General features: G+C 33.7%; 1 protein-coding gene across 1 annotated transcript; it reads left to right on the plus strand.

Annotated features, from left to right (window-relative positions):
- The first annotated feature begins 1,643 nt into the window (after positions 1 to 1,643).
- LOC129757236 (uncharacterized) lies at positions 1,644 to 12,520 on the plus strand. Its single transcript, XM_055754389.1, has 4 exons — positions 1,644 to 1,989; positions 2,047 to 2,132; positions 2,354 to 2,498; positions 12,185 to 12,520. The coding sequence occupies exons 1-4, from the start codon at positions 1,809 to 1,811 to the stop codon at positions 12,355 to 12,357; spliced, it is 585 nt and encodes a 194-aa protein (XP_055610364.1). The 5' UTR covers positions 1,644 to 1,808; the 3' UTR covers positions 12,358 to 12,520.
- Positions 12,521 to 18,708: the final 6,188 nt, after the last annotated feature.

Here is an 18,708-nt window from a genome sequence, read left to right on the forward strand (position 1 = left end):
CGCCGCGAACATTTGTAGGATACCCCACTGCCGGGGAATATCCGAGTAGTGCCGCTTCCTAAGGGTAGAGACTGTGAGGATAAGACAATACCTTCCTCGTAGCGGACCTCGCAGGAAGAGGGTTAACCACTGTCAGGAGATACCCACGGGAAGAAAGGTTCTCGATGCCGGAAGAGCCTATCAAGTCATCACTTTCGGGAATCATCCGAATCGTAGCGTGCAAAGTCCCGAAGGTGTGCATGACAGGCGCGAGTCTAGGACAAGCTACTCTCGATCTGGCACACGACGGGCAGAATTCTAGGGTTGCCTGCCAAAGGGATAAAAGAAGACCGGACAAAAATCGGAGTAGACTGACACCATTGACGGGAGACCGTCGAGTAGTTTGCGTCGGACCCCACAGTTCGAAGTTACAAAAATAAGGTCACATCTTCTGCGTCGCGGATGATGTGGATACGTTCTGTTGGTGCGTAGGATACTCCACCTTCGGAGAGTATCCAAGTAATGCGAGGATAAGACTTGATCTTCTTCGCTGTGGAAATCGTTGGGAAAGGGTAATTCCACGATCGGGGAATACCCACGGGTAGAGTGGCTCTTGACCTCGGGTGAACCATTGGAGTCGGAGTAGGATGAATCGTCGTGAATCATCCGAATAGTTGCGTTAAGTCCCGCGCGTGTGCTATGACAGGCGTGAGTCTAGAATAAGCTGCTCGTAATCGGCATACGACGGGCATAAAGGTGGCAAACCTCAAATCCTGGAGAAAAGAGGGTCGGACTTCATGTCGTTAGAATAGGAGCAATTTTTAAGTCATTTAGCATCATTTTCCTTGCTCCCCCTCAAGTGATTTTTCAGGGTAAGAAAATCGACCTCTTTGAGGCACTCATTAATGAATTTCAATTGAGATGATTCTATTTTCATATCTGTTTTTTGAGACAATCAACAAAATATGTAAGGTCCTGTTTTTTTTTAATTCAACGTGGTCATTTTGATAATTAAAATTTGTTTTTATATATTTTTGTGGGATTTATGACAATTTTATGACAAGGCACGAAACATAAAAAATGATGATTACCATGGTGATCGATATCAGAACATTTAAAAAATCTCGAAAAAAAAAAACGATTTTGAAGCCAGAGGAAGATTTTAAAATTTCCTCGAAATCAGAATAACAAATCCCTCTGTACTACCATCATAACTTGGCAAATTTCGTCCTGTGCTGATTGTTCTGTCCCGATGTCTCAATGTTATTTCAGCTGTTTAAAATATCAGACAAAATCCTCCGTCCATAACGCTAATTCATCAATTATGTACCAATCTTAATTTCATTGTTTTTGCGTTTAAAACAGCTATAAACAAATTCTATTGTTGCATTATACTGCCAGTAGTCATAAATTTTAAGAACAATAAAATAAATTAATCAACTATTTATGTTTCTCCACATAAACACTTTTTGACTTTTACCCCAGTACAACCCTGCACGGTGGCTCGAAGTTTTGTTAATTGCATTTGATTACTGATAAGTCAGTGTGCTCCAATGGCAGATAATTCGGAATCACCCGTCTGAGTAAACAAAGATTAAAGTAAGTAAACGGGCGCGTCGCGGCGTCAATTCGGACAAGTTTACACAACACGACACTTGTACACCCGGTGTCCAAACTGGACTGTGTTTGATAACATCGAATATGGCGCTATCCCCCAAAAGAAAAGCTTCCAGCGGGAATTCCTCCTGGATCGAATCTATCCGTTGTCAGTTAAGGTTGTGTCGAACGATAAGACGGATTGCCATTGATCAAAGGTGGACAACTAAGCTATGGGTAGAATTAGAAAACTCCCCCGCTGGTTGCAAATTTCGTACCAGGATAAACGTATCGTATCCTACATGGTGGCAGGATTAGTTATTGCTTATGGAACAATTTTGTATGGGCTGATGGGAGCACAGAGCTTCGGAAAGTTGCTGTTGGACGATGGAAATTGTCCTTCTATTTCGTATGGTAAGATTTTTGGTTATGAACTTCAACATTCAATGAAGCTTATTCTTTTTATATAAGTTTACAGTTTGGAGCTACCATTGCTGAGTATACTACTGGTGCTGTATTATTCTGTGACATTCGCTTTCATTTGGGGTGTTTGGAGAGTAGGTAAATTTCATCATTTACTTCCTTTGAAAAATTCGCATCACTTAATGTTGAATGAATCATCTCTTATTTATAGACTTCATTTTTAAAATAAAAATATAAGGCATTTTTTACATTAGGTCATAAGTCATAATCCAAAATATCCATTACGTAAAAACCCTAATGGGATACTCCAAATTCAACCGAGAGAAAATATTGTCATGCATCCTAACCATTCCAGGAGAATGCACGCTACATCCTGCCGTTTTTCTGCCTCCTGGTGGCCACCATCGGATTCATCGGCCATGCCCACGTGGAGCGGATGCTGTTCGAAGTCAACGAAGATGAACGGCGGTTCGTAATTGTGGCTTTTATTTTTAATACAGGTGAGTTCCGTTTTCCGCTCCATGATGGTCCTTATGTAAAGCACCTTGGGACTTTGCAAGTATTTTGAAATAATTATTTTAAAATATATTCAATTGTTAAAAATAACAAAAATTAAAAAATGCATATAAGAACCTCAGAAAGCTCATCAACATGTGCTCGAATACAGTGTCAATTAAACAGATAAAAAGTTTAACATAAAACATAGATGTATTTATTCGTATAGATAAACTCATTGGGTGGTATGAAAAAAACTTAGTAATTGCTTTTGCTAAACTGAATCGAGCAGTCGAGCAGTCGCTTAAAGCAATTGCTTCGGTTGTTATGAATAAAGTTTTTTTGACAGCTGTTTTCTCAGTCAGGAGCTTTTACTTTTAGAACAAGCTAGTTTGGTATGAATAAAGCTCAAATCTGAAGCAATTGCTCGACAAATCTCATAGCAATTGCTTTATTTTCTAAGCATGCTCGGTAGCAGACTTTTCCAATAAAAAAATTCTTCAATAACGTCATGAACTTATCAAATTAGCAATATTTCACTTCAAAACATTTCAAAAAGGTATTTTCAACGTGGATAAAGAAAAGTCGAAGTGATAACCCAACTTTTTTCATATTCCTGTCGTTGTATAAAATCATTCGTCTAAGATGACAATAAACAAATCAATTAGTAAATATTTCAAATTAAAAAAAAATCCGGCTATAGAGGAAGAAGTCCCAATTGGCTCAAAGTAAGAAATAAATTGTAATAATTTAAAACATTATACAGATCTCTAATTTTTATATAATTTTTTATAATCCTAAGATTTAAAAAAAAATCTAAATTAAAATGCACGCCTATTGCCTATTTTTTTTATGCATCGGATTATCCGGATCCGAATACATGTGGGAGAGCTTATGATAAATATTAAAGTAAGGCCATTTTTTGTTTGACAATATTCGAATATGTATTCATTTTTCTTTAAACATCAAAAATTCCGGTCGTTCTTACACCCACCACCCGCTTCGTCGACTTCAAGGCTACTTTAGCCGTACTTTTCAATTTTCTGATCGTCTGCTTTCATTTTACTTTAGAAAACTTCAGATTCTGCTGGTTGGATAGCTCTATTTTTCGAAGCAAAAACTATGTTCTAAGACTTTAGTACACATCCGCTAAGCAAATGTTTATTCATACCAAACTAAGCAAATGCTTTGGACTTTTGCTTTGATTGATTTCGAGCTAAGTAAAAGCTACCGAAGCAATTGCTAAACCTTATTCATACCACTAATTATCTATTAAATATTATTGAATACTCATAAACCACAACATCAGAAAGTGGTTCCGATACAGTTTTTGAAGTATTTATAACATGCTATTGAACGATTTTCAATGATTTATGATTTTTTTTAAAGAGGTAAACTAGCCTGTAGCTGAAAACCTCAAAACAGGGCGAGAAAATAGACTAGTGATCAATCGAAAAACCACTACATGAAGGTTTTGGGGGAAAATAATTGATATTTAAATTGTTGAGTCAATAAAATAAAAACACTCCCCCTCCATTGAGGGCCATGAACACTCCACAAGATATTCTTCTCATAATAATTTGAAATTCTTATATTAGTTTTGATGAATATCTGAGGGGACTTTGAACTTCAAAATTCATCAATACAAAAAAAAAATTTAATGCAGCGTAAACATCCGATTCTCATTGAACTATGGCACGATTCGAAATATTTGAGATGATATGTAAGATTATAAATTTAATGTCAAATACTTAGTATGTTTTTCATATTTCTGATTTAATGTTCATTAATACCAGTATTGATCTTTGTTGAGAAGTAATGGGGAGTTTAAATCATGTGGAGTGAGTTTTATTTATATCTGACTTTATTTCTCCGGTACATTTAGTCCATTTTTACCTTTAATATTTTGTGTAAAATGATTTTGGGTTCTAAGGCCTTTGTTTTAAAATGAAACAATAGGTACGAATTGAAATCAAATCATCGAACTCACAAATACTATTTTAGAAGTTTCTTTAAATAGTTAGTTTTGAAATATAATTACGAAGAGCAGTTTTCAATTAAAGCATATTTTTCTTAAAGACGTGAAAATTGGGTGAATATAAAAGAATGGAAAAATCAAATTTATTTTTTTTTTAAGTTGTATTACACCACACGGGGCAGATGGGAACTTTTCCTATTGGTCAAACTGTACGTTTTATGTTTTTTTTCAAAACCACATTCCTTTCTTTATTCATTTTACAGTTTTAATCAATCCAGTTTCATTCAACCTTTTCCCATTTTTATTTTGTTCTTCAAACTTTACCATTTCATAGAGTTTTTACGCAATTTTCCAATAAAGGTTTACTCTATGGAAATTACCGTTTTTTTTAAATAAAAAACCTATCACAAAATGACAATAATAATAACATTTTAGCTATTCATTCTATAAAAATGGAGAAAAGTTCAATTTCCACATCAAACAATCCGTTGCTACTAAATGCAGACATAAATATTAAGACAAAATACACACCAAACCAAAGATTTTTTTTTCCGTTCGGAACAGAATCCAGACAATCGGGTTTCTTAAATTCAAGTTTTGCACATTTAAAAACAAGAAAAAAAAACCTCAATAATGAATCTGAAATCATGAAACACGGTTTGAATATGTCATCCGGGGAACGCACGCAAACTCTCGGGTTATGTTGACTCGAATGGCAAATATGTAAGTTTTTTTTACATTTTTGTTGGAGCACTTCCAACGTCATCGGAAGTTGATTTTTTAACAGAATGTGTAGCTCGTGATTTTTTTTCAATAGTTCTAAATTTCATATTTTTCCCATTTTCTTTTCAAGAAGTTATGACGATTTGAATTATCGCTACGGGCCATATTGACTCGAACGGCGCACAGTGGTCTGATTTAAAAAATTCTTAGAAAAAGTTTACTTCCAACATCTTAAAATTACTTAAATTATTTATGTAAATTTTTATTTTCGGCCTATCGGTGAGAATGTATTTTCTTGGAGAAAGAATATTAGAATTGAAAATTGATAAAGATGGATCAAAATGTTTGAAGAAAATTTACAGCTGTGAAAAAAGCGAAAGAGCATTTTTGCGAGGAAAACTTATAAACGTACACCATACTTTACCCCGCAACATTTCATTATTTAGGAGCAGTAGGACCGGGATAGAGGTGGCACTACCTTAGCCCATACAATGAAATTTTGGTTGGTCCGAGGCTTACATGTGGTGAAGACATTTAGCCCGTCCGGAATATACGTGTTAATTTTTAGTAAGATGAAAAATTTAGAACAATTTCGTAAACATTGTTTAACATATTGAAATAAAGGTTTTTGAATCATTTATTCTATAAATAGTTGTTTTAACACCGCACACTAAAATTCCATTTGAAACGAGAATAATTCCATTTAACACTTTACGCCTTAAACTTACTTATACTTTACATAATTTATTATGTTATTTCTTCATTAAAAAATTTACCTTCAAACGGGACACTATGCAATAGCAGGGCAAGGTTGCCGAAATCACAGAAAAATCTGTAATTTCACAGAACTTTGAACAAATTTTCATCACAGAATCTGTGTCACAGAATTTTGAAATATTCACAGATTTCACAGAATTTCCAATTTTAAACGGATTTCAAAATTTTTTTTGCCCAATATAAAACATTTTCTTCTTATTTTGGATAAGCTAATTATTATAGGACTGATAATGGTTATTATTTTTTCCAACAAAAATATTAAAAACGACCTCATTTTATGAGAATTTGCAATAAAATTAAAGGAAGTAGCATCACAGAAAACCATCACCGAATTTTTGGGTAAAATCACAGAAAGACAGAATTTTTTATTCTCAAAAATACAGAATTTTTTTCGGCAACCTTGTAGCAGGGTTAGATGCAACATGTGTGGTATAAACTAATTTTATTTTTATTTTGATATAATGTGATAAAGCTATCATTTGGTGATAGCAAAATGATGATGACATATTTTCTCACAACGTGAGATAGTTTTAAGAAGTTTAAGATTTTCATTAAAATGTTATGAATCAAGAAATAGATGAACAAATTTTAAAATTTTTCGATACCGTTAAAAACGCTACTATGTATGACCGATTAGCTTAATGATTTCAGCTTTTATTATCCAATTCCAACCCTATTATTATTGAATAAGTGTTTTAAAAATTCAGTTACCAGTCTGGGCTTAAATGCATCAAATTGCAATTCAAAGATTCAGCTTTTAAATGTCGTTTCCATGTGCTAGAATGTGATTGTTTTGACGCGTTTGTTGGTTTCAAAATTTCAGCCATCCAAACATAATTAATATGATTACAGCTTGTAGATTTTTTGTAGTATTTTTTCACCCCTTAATGTTTGCAGCATCCTTATGCTATTTTTTTTAAACATTTTTGACAGAAAAATTGTAGAATTTAATTCGAACAAATCCAAAAAAAAACTGCAATTTGTGCTTTTTGTGATGTGGCATCACAAATATATCAAAATCTTTAAATTTTCAAACTTTTTCATTTGATTTTTTATTAAATACAAAGTTTGTTACAACTTACTTCTTTTTCTTAGTAGGGTGAAAATCGCATGTTTTTAATTTTAAAAATAACTGGTGAATCCAATAGTTTTTCTGACTACGTCAATTTCATGTCCCATCAACCTTAATACTTTTTAAGTTCAAGCGGTATAATTATTGGTGAGTTTTTAGAAGCCATTGAAGTTGAAAAGTGTTGCATGATGTCCCAGTTGACTGTAACCATTGAAGTTTCAAACTCTATTTCTAAGATTCCGTCTATTTTTTGGAATTACGACCAAATAATTTCTACAATTTGGTAATTAATCAGAAGAATGTTTCGGGAACAGTATTCTAACAAAATTTTGGGAGTTATTTCTGATACATACATATACATATAAACTCCATTTTAAACTGCTTTAAAATATAAAAGAGATGATTCATTGATGGAGAAAAAAAAAAGATTTGAAAGAGTTAAATTCAAAGAAAAAAGTGTTTCTTTTTGTCGAAATCTTTCTTAGAAAATGGCAACAAAACAACTGAATTTGCATCCTGATGTAGTCCATAAATGTTGGAGTCAATCCAACATAAAATTAGAGTGAAGTTGTGAGGATTTTTTTTCAAATCAGTGATAAGTAAAACTGAAAAAAAAATCTTTAGTTGAAGTTTAAAAATCTTAAGGTTTCAACGCGTTTTGCAATTATTCCATATCAAATAAGTTGAACAGTATTGAAATTATTGAAAAGCAAAAGACATTCGAGATTTTATCATTAATTAGCTGATCCGGCAAACTTTGTTGAGTTTTTGAATTTTCACAAAAATAATTTCATTAAGATATAAAAATTGGAATCGGAACAAATTACGGACTATTTTCTTAACTCTCCAAAGCCGTTCGCTAATTATCCGTTTCGGGAAAATTTGAGTTGTAGTTTGATTTTGTTCTCCTGGCTGTAAATGTTAACCGATTTTGATCATATTATAACCATTATGTAGGTAATTAATTCCAATCACTCAACATTTCAAAATAAAGTCGATATGTATAACCAGGTTATCAGAAACTGGTTCAGTAAGCAAAAAGTCCGAAAAATCAATTTTATTTTTAAAATACGCATAACTTCTGACAGCTTTTCTGTATTTAGGTGTTTCATGAATGATTGAAATTTTCAAGAATCTATCTATTCGACAATGTATAAATTCGTTGAGGTCCAATAAAAGTTTTGACCGCTATCTTAGATCTTCCGGTAGAAAATAAATCTTACTTTTAAAAAACGACATCCAATATTTGCTTTGCTTACCTGTTTTTCATTTCCCAATGAACCGATTTTAAAAACTCAAATTTTAATTTTTTGTCTTAAATCTGATCATCATTTTCATAGAATATACTTGGTCTGTCAAAATTCCCAGTTCTTCAGTATATTGGGAAAATGTCAAGATGTTTGAAATGTGCGCTTCGGGTCTTATTGAGCCGAACAGATATGGAGAGTTAACGATATTAAAGAAGAGTAAATAAAAAAAAATTGTGCATTTTCTCCAATATCCATAACTACCAAATGGAGGGTTAATATTTCTGCTAAACTATATTAATTGGACCTTAATAAAACTCAATCATAGGAAAAAAAGAAGTTCGGATTTGTTACTATCAATTTTAAATAGCTATTTTTTTAACCCCTAAATGGGACCATGACTCATAAATCGAGGAATACGTTCATTTCACCTTCCATCGTATTGAACGTCAATCATAGCGCTGATTTTCGCTTCGGCGATATTTCTTGTTGATCCCTTCTCCCTGTAGTCATCTTTATTGATATTTGAAGAACTGTTAATTGAAATGCCTACCTTCTAGGTCAAAAATTGTCGTTTTAATTTGTAAGTTTTTATATTTTTATTTTGTTCTACTGTTTTTATCGTTTTACTTTTTTGCGTTTGCAGTGAATCTTAGACACTGTTGTGTCTATTTTTTATTGACCTCAAGCAAAGTGCGCCAAAGAAGGTGTTGTTGAAATGTGTTGCCATTTTAAGCAGTTTTAATCAATTGCCTTTCTCTAATTTTTTAAATCATTTTAAAAAAAATTTCACCGTATACCGAAATACACTTATCATGGTATAAAATTTCATGTCTTTTATGCTTCAATAAAACATTTTTATTTTATTTGATCAAATTTCCAAAATACATTCTATTTCTCTCTATCTATTTTCTGAAATGCATTAGATTATATACTAATCTATCTTGCCCTTATTTTCAATTGACATTTTATTATATTTGTCAAAATGTGAATATTTAAATTAAGAAAAAGGTTAATTAGAACAATTTAAATATTCATCAAGTTCTGATTCACAGCAGCTTGAAATCAAAGGGTTATAAAATCATTTTTTTTTCACAAAACGACTCAGGAAACTACAAATAACGTCGAGAGTTATTTATTTCTTCCTTTAACTCTCTTTTTAAAATGAAAATATGCCTTTGCAGAGCTTATTAATATTTTTGGGAATTTTGATTTTTTTTCTTGATTTCTTTTATTATATTCTCTCTTTGCTTTTGAACTTCTGAAGTAAAAGGAATCATTTTTTTACTTTTTGAAAGGAATTTCTTTGCCATAAAAACTGAATTGAAATTTCTGGTTTGATGATAATAGAATAAGAAATAAAATTCCAAACTGTAAATTTTTATCTGAACACTCTTGCTTCTTCTCATTAATGTTCAAAATCTGGCTGGAGGAATATGTATTTTATTTTAAAGTTACACACATAATATATTATAAAAAACCCTGGTCGGGCACATCCGGATTGTTTTATCAAAATTTTGATAATTTCTGGGTATTTGATTTCGAAATATTGTATTTCAAGCTAGCAGAAACCTGTCTTGATTATATTGTCGAATTAGAGTTTGTTATTTGATTAAAGCAGTAAAAATATCCGTATTTTTTTTTAATCTTCAGGAAAATACGGACAATATGGCAAGCTCTGGGTGGATCAGATTTGAAAATATTACCTTGACTTTGAAGCAGAAATTACTGTTTTCGGCAGTACGCTCCTTACCGGCAAATTGTGTGTTTTTTTACTACAAAAGGAAGATTAAAAATCATCCAAGTATCCATTTCACCTCGGTACCACGTGAAGAGTACATTAGCTATGAAATTGGGCGCCAAAACTTCCCGAGTAGCCGTTAGGCCATTAGAATTGGCCCTAACTCAGCCTTAAAGTCGAATATAGAACCTGCTTATGAATCCTATTAAGCTCTTTATCCGACTTAAGGGCTGCCCAAAAGCCATTTTCGTCGTGTATTTCGGCCGATATACGGCTTGACCACACTATCGAAAATCGCCAATGAGAAGATGTTAAAATATGTTCCCGCAAAAAACGAAAAAAACATGTTATGTTTTGCCCTTGTCTACCTAAACTGATTCTTTTTCTTTGTATTATTTCTATCTCCCTCAAACCTGTGCTTTTTTCATTGCCGTTTGATAGAAGTAGGAATCGAACTTGGAATTTCAACGACAACGTTTTTATTTGTGCCCCTGCTGCTTACTCCTTTTGCGCTCTTATTACAATGTATGAAAATCGGACCGTCTTGTATAAAATATCATGAGTTCGGATTGGAAAGAAAATATCGGAGAAAAACAATGTTTTGAATTTCAAAAATACAATCAATTTTAATTGAAACAAAAATCTCAGGAACGCAATGATGTACAATGCATTTTGAAACACTTCATTTCTCCGGGAATATTCCAGAACCTGGCATCCTAACTTCACCTGACAATTAGTGTTCCGAGTGAATATGACCGTAAAAAAAACCAACGGAAATCTGCAACAAAAGTTCTTCCATAAGAGGACGAATGACCAAGTAGGTTAAAATCCTCTATAAATAAAAAATATAGAATAGAATAGAATAGTTCTTCCAGCTCTTCAAGTTTTCTTGTTGTATTCGAAGTTTGGGTTGACCGTATTTTACGAGCAACATTGCGGGCCTAATCGGGAACTCCTAGTAGTTGACTCCATCCGATATCCATGAAACTTCTGTTTCGCGGTGAAATTTTTTCACCAGGAACAACACCTAGAATTCTTAAAGAATTCTTATTTCGAACGCGAAAACTTAATTGAACTTTTGTTAGCAGTTCTTCTGTTCGTTTCATATTATTTGATCAGGTCCTAGATGTCATTTAGTACAAAGCCGCAAATGGGCATTGACTTTTATGTCACCCTGAATTCTGCAGGGCTTAAAAGCCCTGACGCACTGCTTAAATTTGAATGATTTGAATGAGAAAACAAAATGAATTAAAAATCGTTGTGAATTTTGATCTCCTAAAGTCACAATCTACAAAACTAAAATATGTGATTGAATTTTGCTTGGGTTTTCAACTAAATGAAGAAAACAGCCTCTTACGATTTTGAGAAAAACTAGGTCAAAGACAATTCATTTCTCTAATAATGATATGACTGTTTTGTTTCCAACTAAGTTTAAAGTGTTCAATCATTGGATCACCGAAAACGTGAATATTTCAATTATTGCCCTCAGTTTTGCAGTACTCGTTTCGTAAAGAAATGCATATACCAGTGCAATGCATTCTATCAAACGAAATATCCTTAAATGTATAGGTAAATACAATGATTTTTAATGTTTACGTATTAATTAGTTAGAACATTGCTTGTTCAATATAAGAACCATTGTGTTCAATAATTGGTACAAAAACAATTTTTAATAAAAAAGTTTTAATGATGCGATTAAAACATATTTCCGCGAAAGAACATATCGATCACTAGAAAAAATTTCATCCGAAAAACGGTGTTCAAAATAAAGTGTTCTAACCCTATCAGATTCGTCGTTCAATGTGAGCAAATCTTGGTAAAATTGTCATATTTTCAATCTTTCCCTAACATTTTTTTCAGAACTCCTAAACGAGTGAAGTTATATCATTTACAGCTTCATGTAGCTTAAAATTGCCGTAAATTAAATAAAAAGGGTGCTTTGTATGCCCTTTTTCCCTAACTTTTTTTTTTTTTACATCATGCTGAAAAATTTCATTGTTTGTGATTGTTGATATTAATTTTATTTAAAATAAGATTTTCGCATTTCTTTCTTTATAAATACTTGTTTTATTCAGAAATAGTTTTTTCTGCTTTGCTTCAGATAAGAAAGAGATTTTTTCATCAAAGTCCCCCATTGTGCGCTGTCGTTGCAGGGGTGCTGATATTTGCCAGCGCCATCACCCTGTTGCTGTACCGGGAAATGCACAGAAGGCACCGGAAGCTCAGCAAAGATAGTATGTTGCTGCCATCGGACAAAATGGAATACTTGGAGCTGAACTTCGCCAACAGCAGCAGCAGTCGGATGGATCCGGGCGATAAACGATGACAAACAATGAGAGAGTCATGCAATGGCAGAAGCAACAGTGATTGGTGACCGGAAATATACATTTTAACTGACAATACAGCTAATTGCTTTGTTGTTTGTTTTTGTTTACGGGTAAAAACTGTGTTTGTTTTGAAGGTAGGGATATTTTAAGTACAAAAATTAAAGAGGATTGCAATAAAATGTGGAGGAAAGATTGAAGTTCAATGTCATTTTTTTACATGAAAACATATGATCAGTGCCGAGAAACCAAACGTAAGTATGTAATTTGCCGATTAAAGACCTCCTTTCTAATGTTTTGTAGAAACTTCTCATAAAAATGCACCTTCTTACACCTTGGCGATCCATAATCATCGGCCAAAGTTCGGCGGCTATTAACCCAGCCCAAAATTGGCTCACAAAGGCAGGTTGGTTTGGTAAAATGGAAAATAAATGTTGAAGCCTCCCCCAAACTGCCGAGAGAAGTCCGGGGTGTAGATTGAGCCACTTGAAACGTTTTGACACTGAGCTACATTTTAAAGATTGTTTTTTTTTTCGCTCTTCGTTCTTCAATGCGTGTTCCTCCTCCTGCATCTTTGGAATCGACCCCAGTGAAAAACCAGACCAACCCAGGTCGAAAAATTCACAAAACAACCGACAACACTCGTCAGAGGGTTGAGGTCAAACGATGGTCAAGCTCTCAAAGTGCTGGTTCAAGTTCAACATCTGTATGTACTCCGAATGTGTGTAATCTGAAGTTGCTCGAGGGGGCGGAAAGCTAATCCCCTCCTCGTAAACTGGCCAGACCCAGGGTGATATGTGTAGAGCAAGTTTATTTTCTTGTGAATTATTTTTATTTTTTTAACCAACCACATACCTCGCTTTTTTACGCTGAACTTCATTGGAGGAACATTTTATTTTTAAAAGCTTCACCTTTCCTTTTTTCTCACATTCTCAATATCTTCACTGCACTGCAAGTGGGAACAAGTTTGGTGGAAGCATGTTGAACTTCCATCACAAAATTAGAAGATAAATGCAAATCATTTCGGCTTATGGGTCACGCAAAAGTGAAGTTCGCGGTTTTGAACTAATTGCATAATTTATACAAAAATGCAGTAATTAATCATCGGACGGCATTGCTGATCCCAATTGAGGACAAATTGTTTTTCGGAATAAATCTGTGTGGGACGTGCGCTGTGATACGTTGTTGTGTCTTTTTTTTTATTGATGATCATCACGAAAGAGGGAGGTACATTCCATTGAAATCACGTTTAGCTGACGAAGGATTTTTCTTTAAAGCTATACATTTATTAGGACTACACAAATTTATTTCATCTCAGTTATTTTCGGTAAAATGATCCAATTCCGATTAATACCAGATTGAGAGAAGTAAGCGAAATGCTCAGTAGTTTTATAGCAGTTTCTATTCATGCCAATAAACTGAGAGCGATGCGTTCTTTCCATTTCCGACTGCAAACCAGAGCTGGCGTATTTACTACACACATCTGAAAACTTGGTCCACCAAAAATCAAAACTTAAAAATCTCGTAACCATCTTACTTTCTTATTCAATTTGAAATGTGATTTGAACTTTCTATTCGAAAAAAAATCATTCTGCTTAGGACGCCATTTCGAACAAAATCAGAAATTTTCACTCAACAAAGGACTGTACACGAAAAAAAATACGACTCTTTCTTTCGTAAATAACTTGTTGTGGTTTGAGATGATTTCGGAGAAAAATTCTGAAGATGTCTCGTCTTATTAACGTCCAATCTTAAAAAAGGATGGTAATTAATAAGGAATGCAATTAATTCCGCGGATACTCAAAATTGAACACAAAAAACTAAAAACTAACAACACTCAGCGGAAACACAACATGGCAAATATCTTGAAAGGGCAAACATGTCGTAAGCCTCACGTCGTTTAAGACAGGTTTGACATAACTTATTAATAAAAAGATAAATTGAAATGGACTAAATTTCCAGCAAAACTTTTAAGCAATGCATTGTGTACATGTCCAAAATTAAGTGACGATTTGTCAAGTAATTTTTGAGACAGCAGTCAATCCAGAAGTGTGTGTGTGTATTGCACACTATGAACAATCTCTTTTCCAGATTCAGGCCAATTTTAATTACGTTCTTGTAGTGACTTTCTTTCGCACTATTTTTACTCGCTTTGACTCAACATCCATAATCGATGAGAATAGTTTTCTGACTGACACCCAAAAATTACTTTACTTGCTGTCTGTTCAAATTACTCTCTAGAGATCTTTCTTCTATAGTTCTCTATTTCCTGGAGCTTGACTTTCAAAATCACACAAAATTTCTACTTTGTGTAAATAATGACAAGTCTAGCAGATAAACCTCCTTGGGTACAAATACAAAATAATTGAATTTTTAGGGTTCCTTCACAGCTTTCGCAGCGTGACACGATTCTGAATACCTCCAAATCCAAAACAGGTTTTCAATTTTATTAGACACTAGCTGACCCGGTGTGCTTTGCTACACCTTTCAAAATCAAATTATATTTTAAAAAATTATTCAAATTGTTATTGGCTTTTTGGCATTATTTTAAATCAAATCATAAACAACCGCTATAAAATGAGAGCTGCAGCTGGAGTTTTGAATTGCAACATAAATATGATTACAACATAAATATGATTAAAACTAATTTTCTGAATCTTGATAAATAAATTTGTGTTAAAGATCTGATAGTGTTAATTTGTCTGGAGGGTCTCAAATTAATCGTACGCAAACAATCTAACTTTTAAAATATGGTTGTTTTTGCTTGATATGTTCTGGATTTATGCTAAAAAACTGATAAGAGAGCCCCCTCCCCTGTCCTTCCCTTCACCTTCTGCTGAATGGAGGTCGTGATCTTTAATAATCATACCCATTTTTTTCGTTCCCAAAAATCCTTTTATATCAAATATAGTTCCATTGCATTGGTTGATAAGTTTTTAAGCTTTACAACAAAATGTATATGGAGCCTCCTCCTTTCTTCCCCTCTCTACACTGTAAAGCGTAAGGGTCTATAACAATCGTAGAAACATATCTCGTGACCAAGTATTTTTCCATGGCATATTTGTTTCCATTTGTTGGCTTCGTTGGCATGAATTGAGAACTTATGCTAACAAAATTGTATTGGGCTCACCTCCCTTCTCCTTTTTACCTACTCACTGAAAATGTTTCAGATAATCATAGAATCATACCAAAATGATTTTCCATGTTAAGTTTTGTCCATTTCTCGGATTTTGTAAAAAAAGTTAAATGTAAGCCTCCTCTTCCCTTCCTATATTCCCAATTCTATCATCCTACTGCAAGAAAGGAATTGTTTCACATATAAAAAAGTATTTTCCGTACTCAAATACTTTTTGATGCCAAATTTGGTTTCGTTTGCTCGATTAATTATCGAGTTATGCAAAAAAAATTGTATGGGAGCCCCCTTTCTCCTTTTATATGTTTCCGCTAAAACAGATGGGGCCTCAATTTATAATAGAAACATTTCTCGTATCCAAATACCCTCACATGCCAACAGTTATACTGAAAATTGTAAAGGAGACCTTCCTCCCCCTTTTTATCCACCTCTTTGAAGGAGTGAGGGATACCAAATATTCATAGAAGCATTTCTCGTACCTAAATATCGTTCCATACCAAATTTGGTTCCATTTGCTGTTGTAGTTCTTGAGTTGTGCAGTAATAACTGTATGAAACTCCCATCCCTCTTTCTTTTCTCCCCGCTGGAAAAAGAAAGGGGTCTCAAACAATCATAAGAATATGTCACGTTCCCAAATACCCGCCCATGCCAAATTTGGTTCCATTTGCTTAATTAGTTATTGAGTTTTGTAAAAAATTAAAAAAAAGGCCCCCTCCCCCTTTTATATCTCCTTACTGGAAAGAGGGAGGGGTCCCAGATAATCGTGGAAATATTTTTCGTATCCAAATACCCTCCCATGTCATTTTTGGTTCCATTTGCATTATCAGTTTTTGAGTTATGTGTAAAAATATGAAAGAGGCCCCCTCCCCCTTTCTACTGGAAAGAGGGAGGGGTTTCAAATAATCATAAAAATGTTTTTCATATCAAAATACCTGTCCATGTCAAATTTGGTTCCAATATCTTGATTAGTTTTCGAGTTGAAAAATTGTAAGGTAGCCCCCCTCCCCCCTTCCTATCACCCCACTGAGAGGAGGGAGGGGTACTTAATAATCATAGAAATATTACCCGTCCCCAAATACCACCCCATGCCAAATTTGATACCATTTGCTTGGTTGGTTCTCGAGTTATGCAAAAAATTGTTTATTATTTGGGAGGCCCCTCGCCCCCTTCCTGTTAGGGGGAGGGGTCTCAAACCATAATAGGAACCTTCTCCGGCCTCCAATACCCCCACCTGCCAAGTTTCACGCAAATCGGTTCAGTAGTTTCTGAATCTATAGGGAACAGACAGACAGACAGACAGACAGAAATTCATTTTTATATATATAGATATAGAAATGTTAAATTTTTCAAGGAAAACAGTCGCTTTTCGAAGCAATCTCTTTGAATATTTGGTCGTATATCGTATCAATCGTTATGCATGGCCAAAGGAACAGGGGGAGGGAGGAAGGGTTTGGGTGTTAAACCCTTTCATAAGGGTTTCAGAAAAGCAAGCGATATATTCTACTTTACACTCATAATTATAAAGTCGTAATCAAATTTCGATGATTGAGGAAGGTTATTCATGAGCAAAAATCTAGACTCAAAAGTTTAATTGACCCGAACAGCTTTGAAAGGTTTTTGCAGTTTGATTCATGACTTTAGAATATCCATATCTACTTTCAATATTTTGATACCTAATGATTTTTTTTAGATGATAGATTTTCAGCTTGCAGTCTCAAGTTTTCAAGCCTAATTCTTACGAAAAATTCTTTTATAACTAAGTTTCGAAACATCGATGCATGATCGAAAACTCTGAATCAGATTGACCATTCCTTAATTTTTTGGAGAGAAATGAATACAACTGTGTTAGATGAAATTTTAGGGACTAGATAAAATGAAAATCGATGTTGAAAAACTTGCGAAAAAAAATCGCCTTGTCTCCCGGTAGGACTTGAACCCACATCTTGCGTCTCTCCGGGGCCCATGTATTAACATTCTACTACAGGAGACAACCGAGCGTATGAAAGTTACACTGGTCGAGTGTCGAAGTCTACCTGAATGAATACGCTCGGTTGTCTCCTGCAGTAGAATATTAATCCATGGGTCCCGGAGAGTCGCAAGATGTGGGTTCAAGTCCTATCGGGAGACAAGGCGATTTTTTTTTGCATGGTTTTCAACATCGATTTTCATTTTATCTAGCCCCTGAAATTTCATCTAACACAGTTGGATTCATTTCTCTACAAAAAAAGTTTCGCTGACTGAATGTTTGAGTCAAAACCCATCTTTAAAAATTGATCGTTCCAAAATTAAATTTCAATCCAGTTTCACTTTTCTGAAAAAATAAATACGTTATTTTAAAAACGATTTCAAATTAAAACCCACAATTAAGAATTTAAATTAGAGATTCATGGATGGGGGCCCTGAAACATGGCTTTTAAAATTCTGATCTGAAATTAAGATTAAAAAATGTGTGTACATTTCAGAAATCGTATTGAATTTCGGAAAAAAAAATTAAAATTCTTAAATTAAATCCAGGTGCTAAATTCAGATACCGAATGCAAATTCTCGTAAATTTATTTTCGGCATATCGGTGAAACCAGATTTCATTGTATAGGTTAAGGTAGTGCCACCTCTATCCCGGTCCTACTTCTCCTAAATAATGAAATGTTGCGGGGTAAAGTATGGTGTACGTTAATAAGTTTTCCTCGCAAAAATGCTCTTTCGCTCTTTCCAACATCTGTAAACTTTCTCCTCACTTGTCCATCCATCTTTATCAATTTTCAATTCTGATATTCTTTCTTCAAGAATATAAATTTCACCGATATGCCGAAAATAAATTTACAAAAATCAACTAACGGTGGTTAACTTATGTTAAAAAAAGAATGCAAATTCAAAATTCGTAGAATTGTAGTGTGTTTCTAAGTTTATAAATTTTGTTTTATTAAAAAAAAAAATTTTTATTTCATATAAATATCCACAGGAATATTAATTTGAAATTTATTTTACATGGATAATATTTGCTGATAAAGAAACATGTAGATACAGTACCGTTCATAATTGTATAGAAATTGGAAGCACGCGAACTGTCACTTCGACTTTGAACATCCACAACTTTATACTCTGATGATATTTTATGATCAAATTTTCTGCGTAAGAAAGATCAACTATCACACTATTATGTCACAAAATTTGAGCTTTCTTTAATATTTGTGGCCTGAGATACAGAAGTTCTACAAAAATT

Source organism: Uranotaenia lowii, chromosome 3, assembly GCF_029784155.1.
Source record: "Uranotaenia lowii strain MFRU-FL chromosome 3, ASM2978415v1, whole genome shotgun sequence".
NCBI lineage: Eukaryota > Metazoa > Arthropoda > Insecta > Diptera > Culicidae > Uranotaenia > Uranotaenia lowii.

Coding starts and splice junctions, on each gene's coding strand:
- LOC129757236 (XM_055754389.1), top strand. CDS start 1,809: ATGGGTAGAATTAGAAAACTCCCCCGCTGGTTGCAAATTTCGTACCAG. Junction 1,990..2,046: donor TTGTCCTTCTATTTCGTATG/GTAAGATTTTTG, acceptor TTTTTATATAAG/TTTACAGTTTGGAGCTACCA. Junction 2,133..2,353: donor TCATTTGGGGTGTTTGGAGA/GTAGGTAAATTT, acceptor TAACCATTCCAG/GAGAATGCACGCTACATCCT.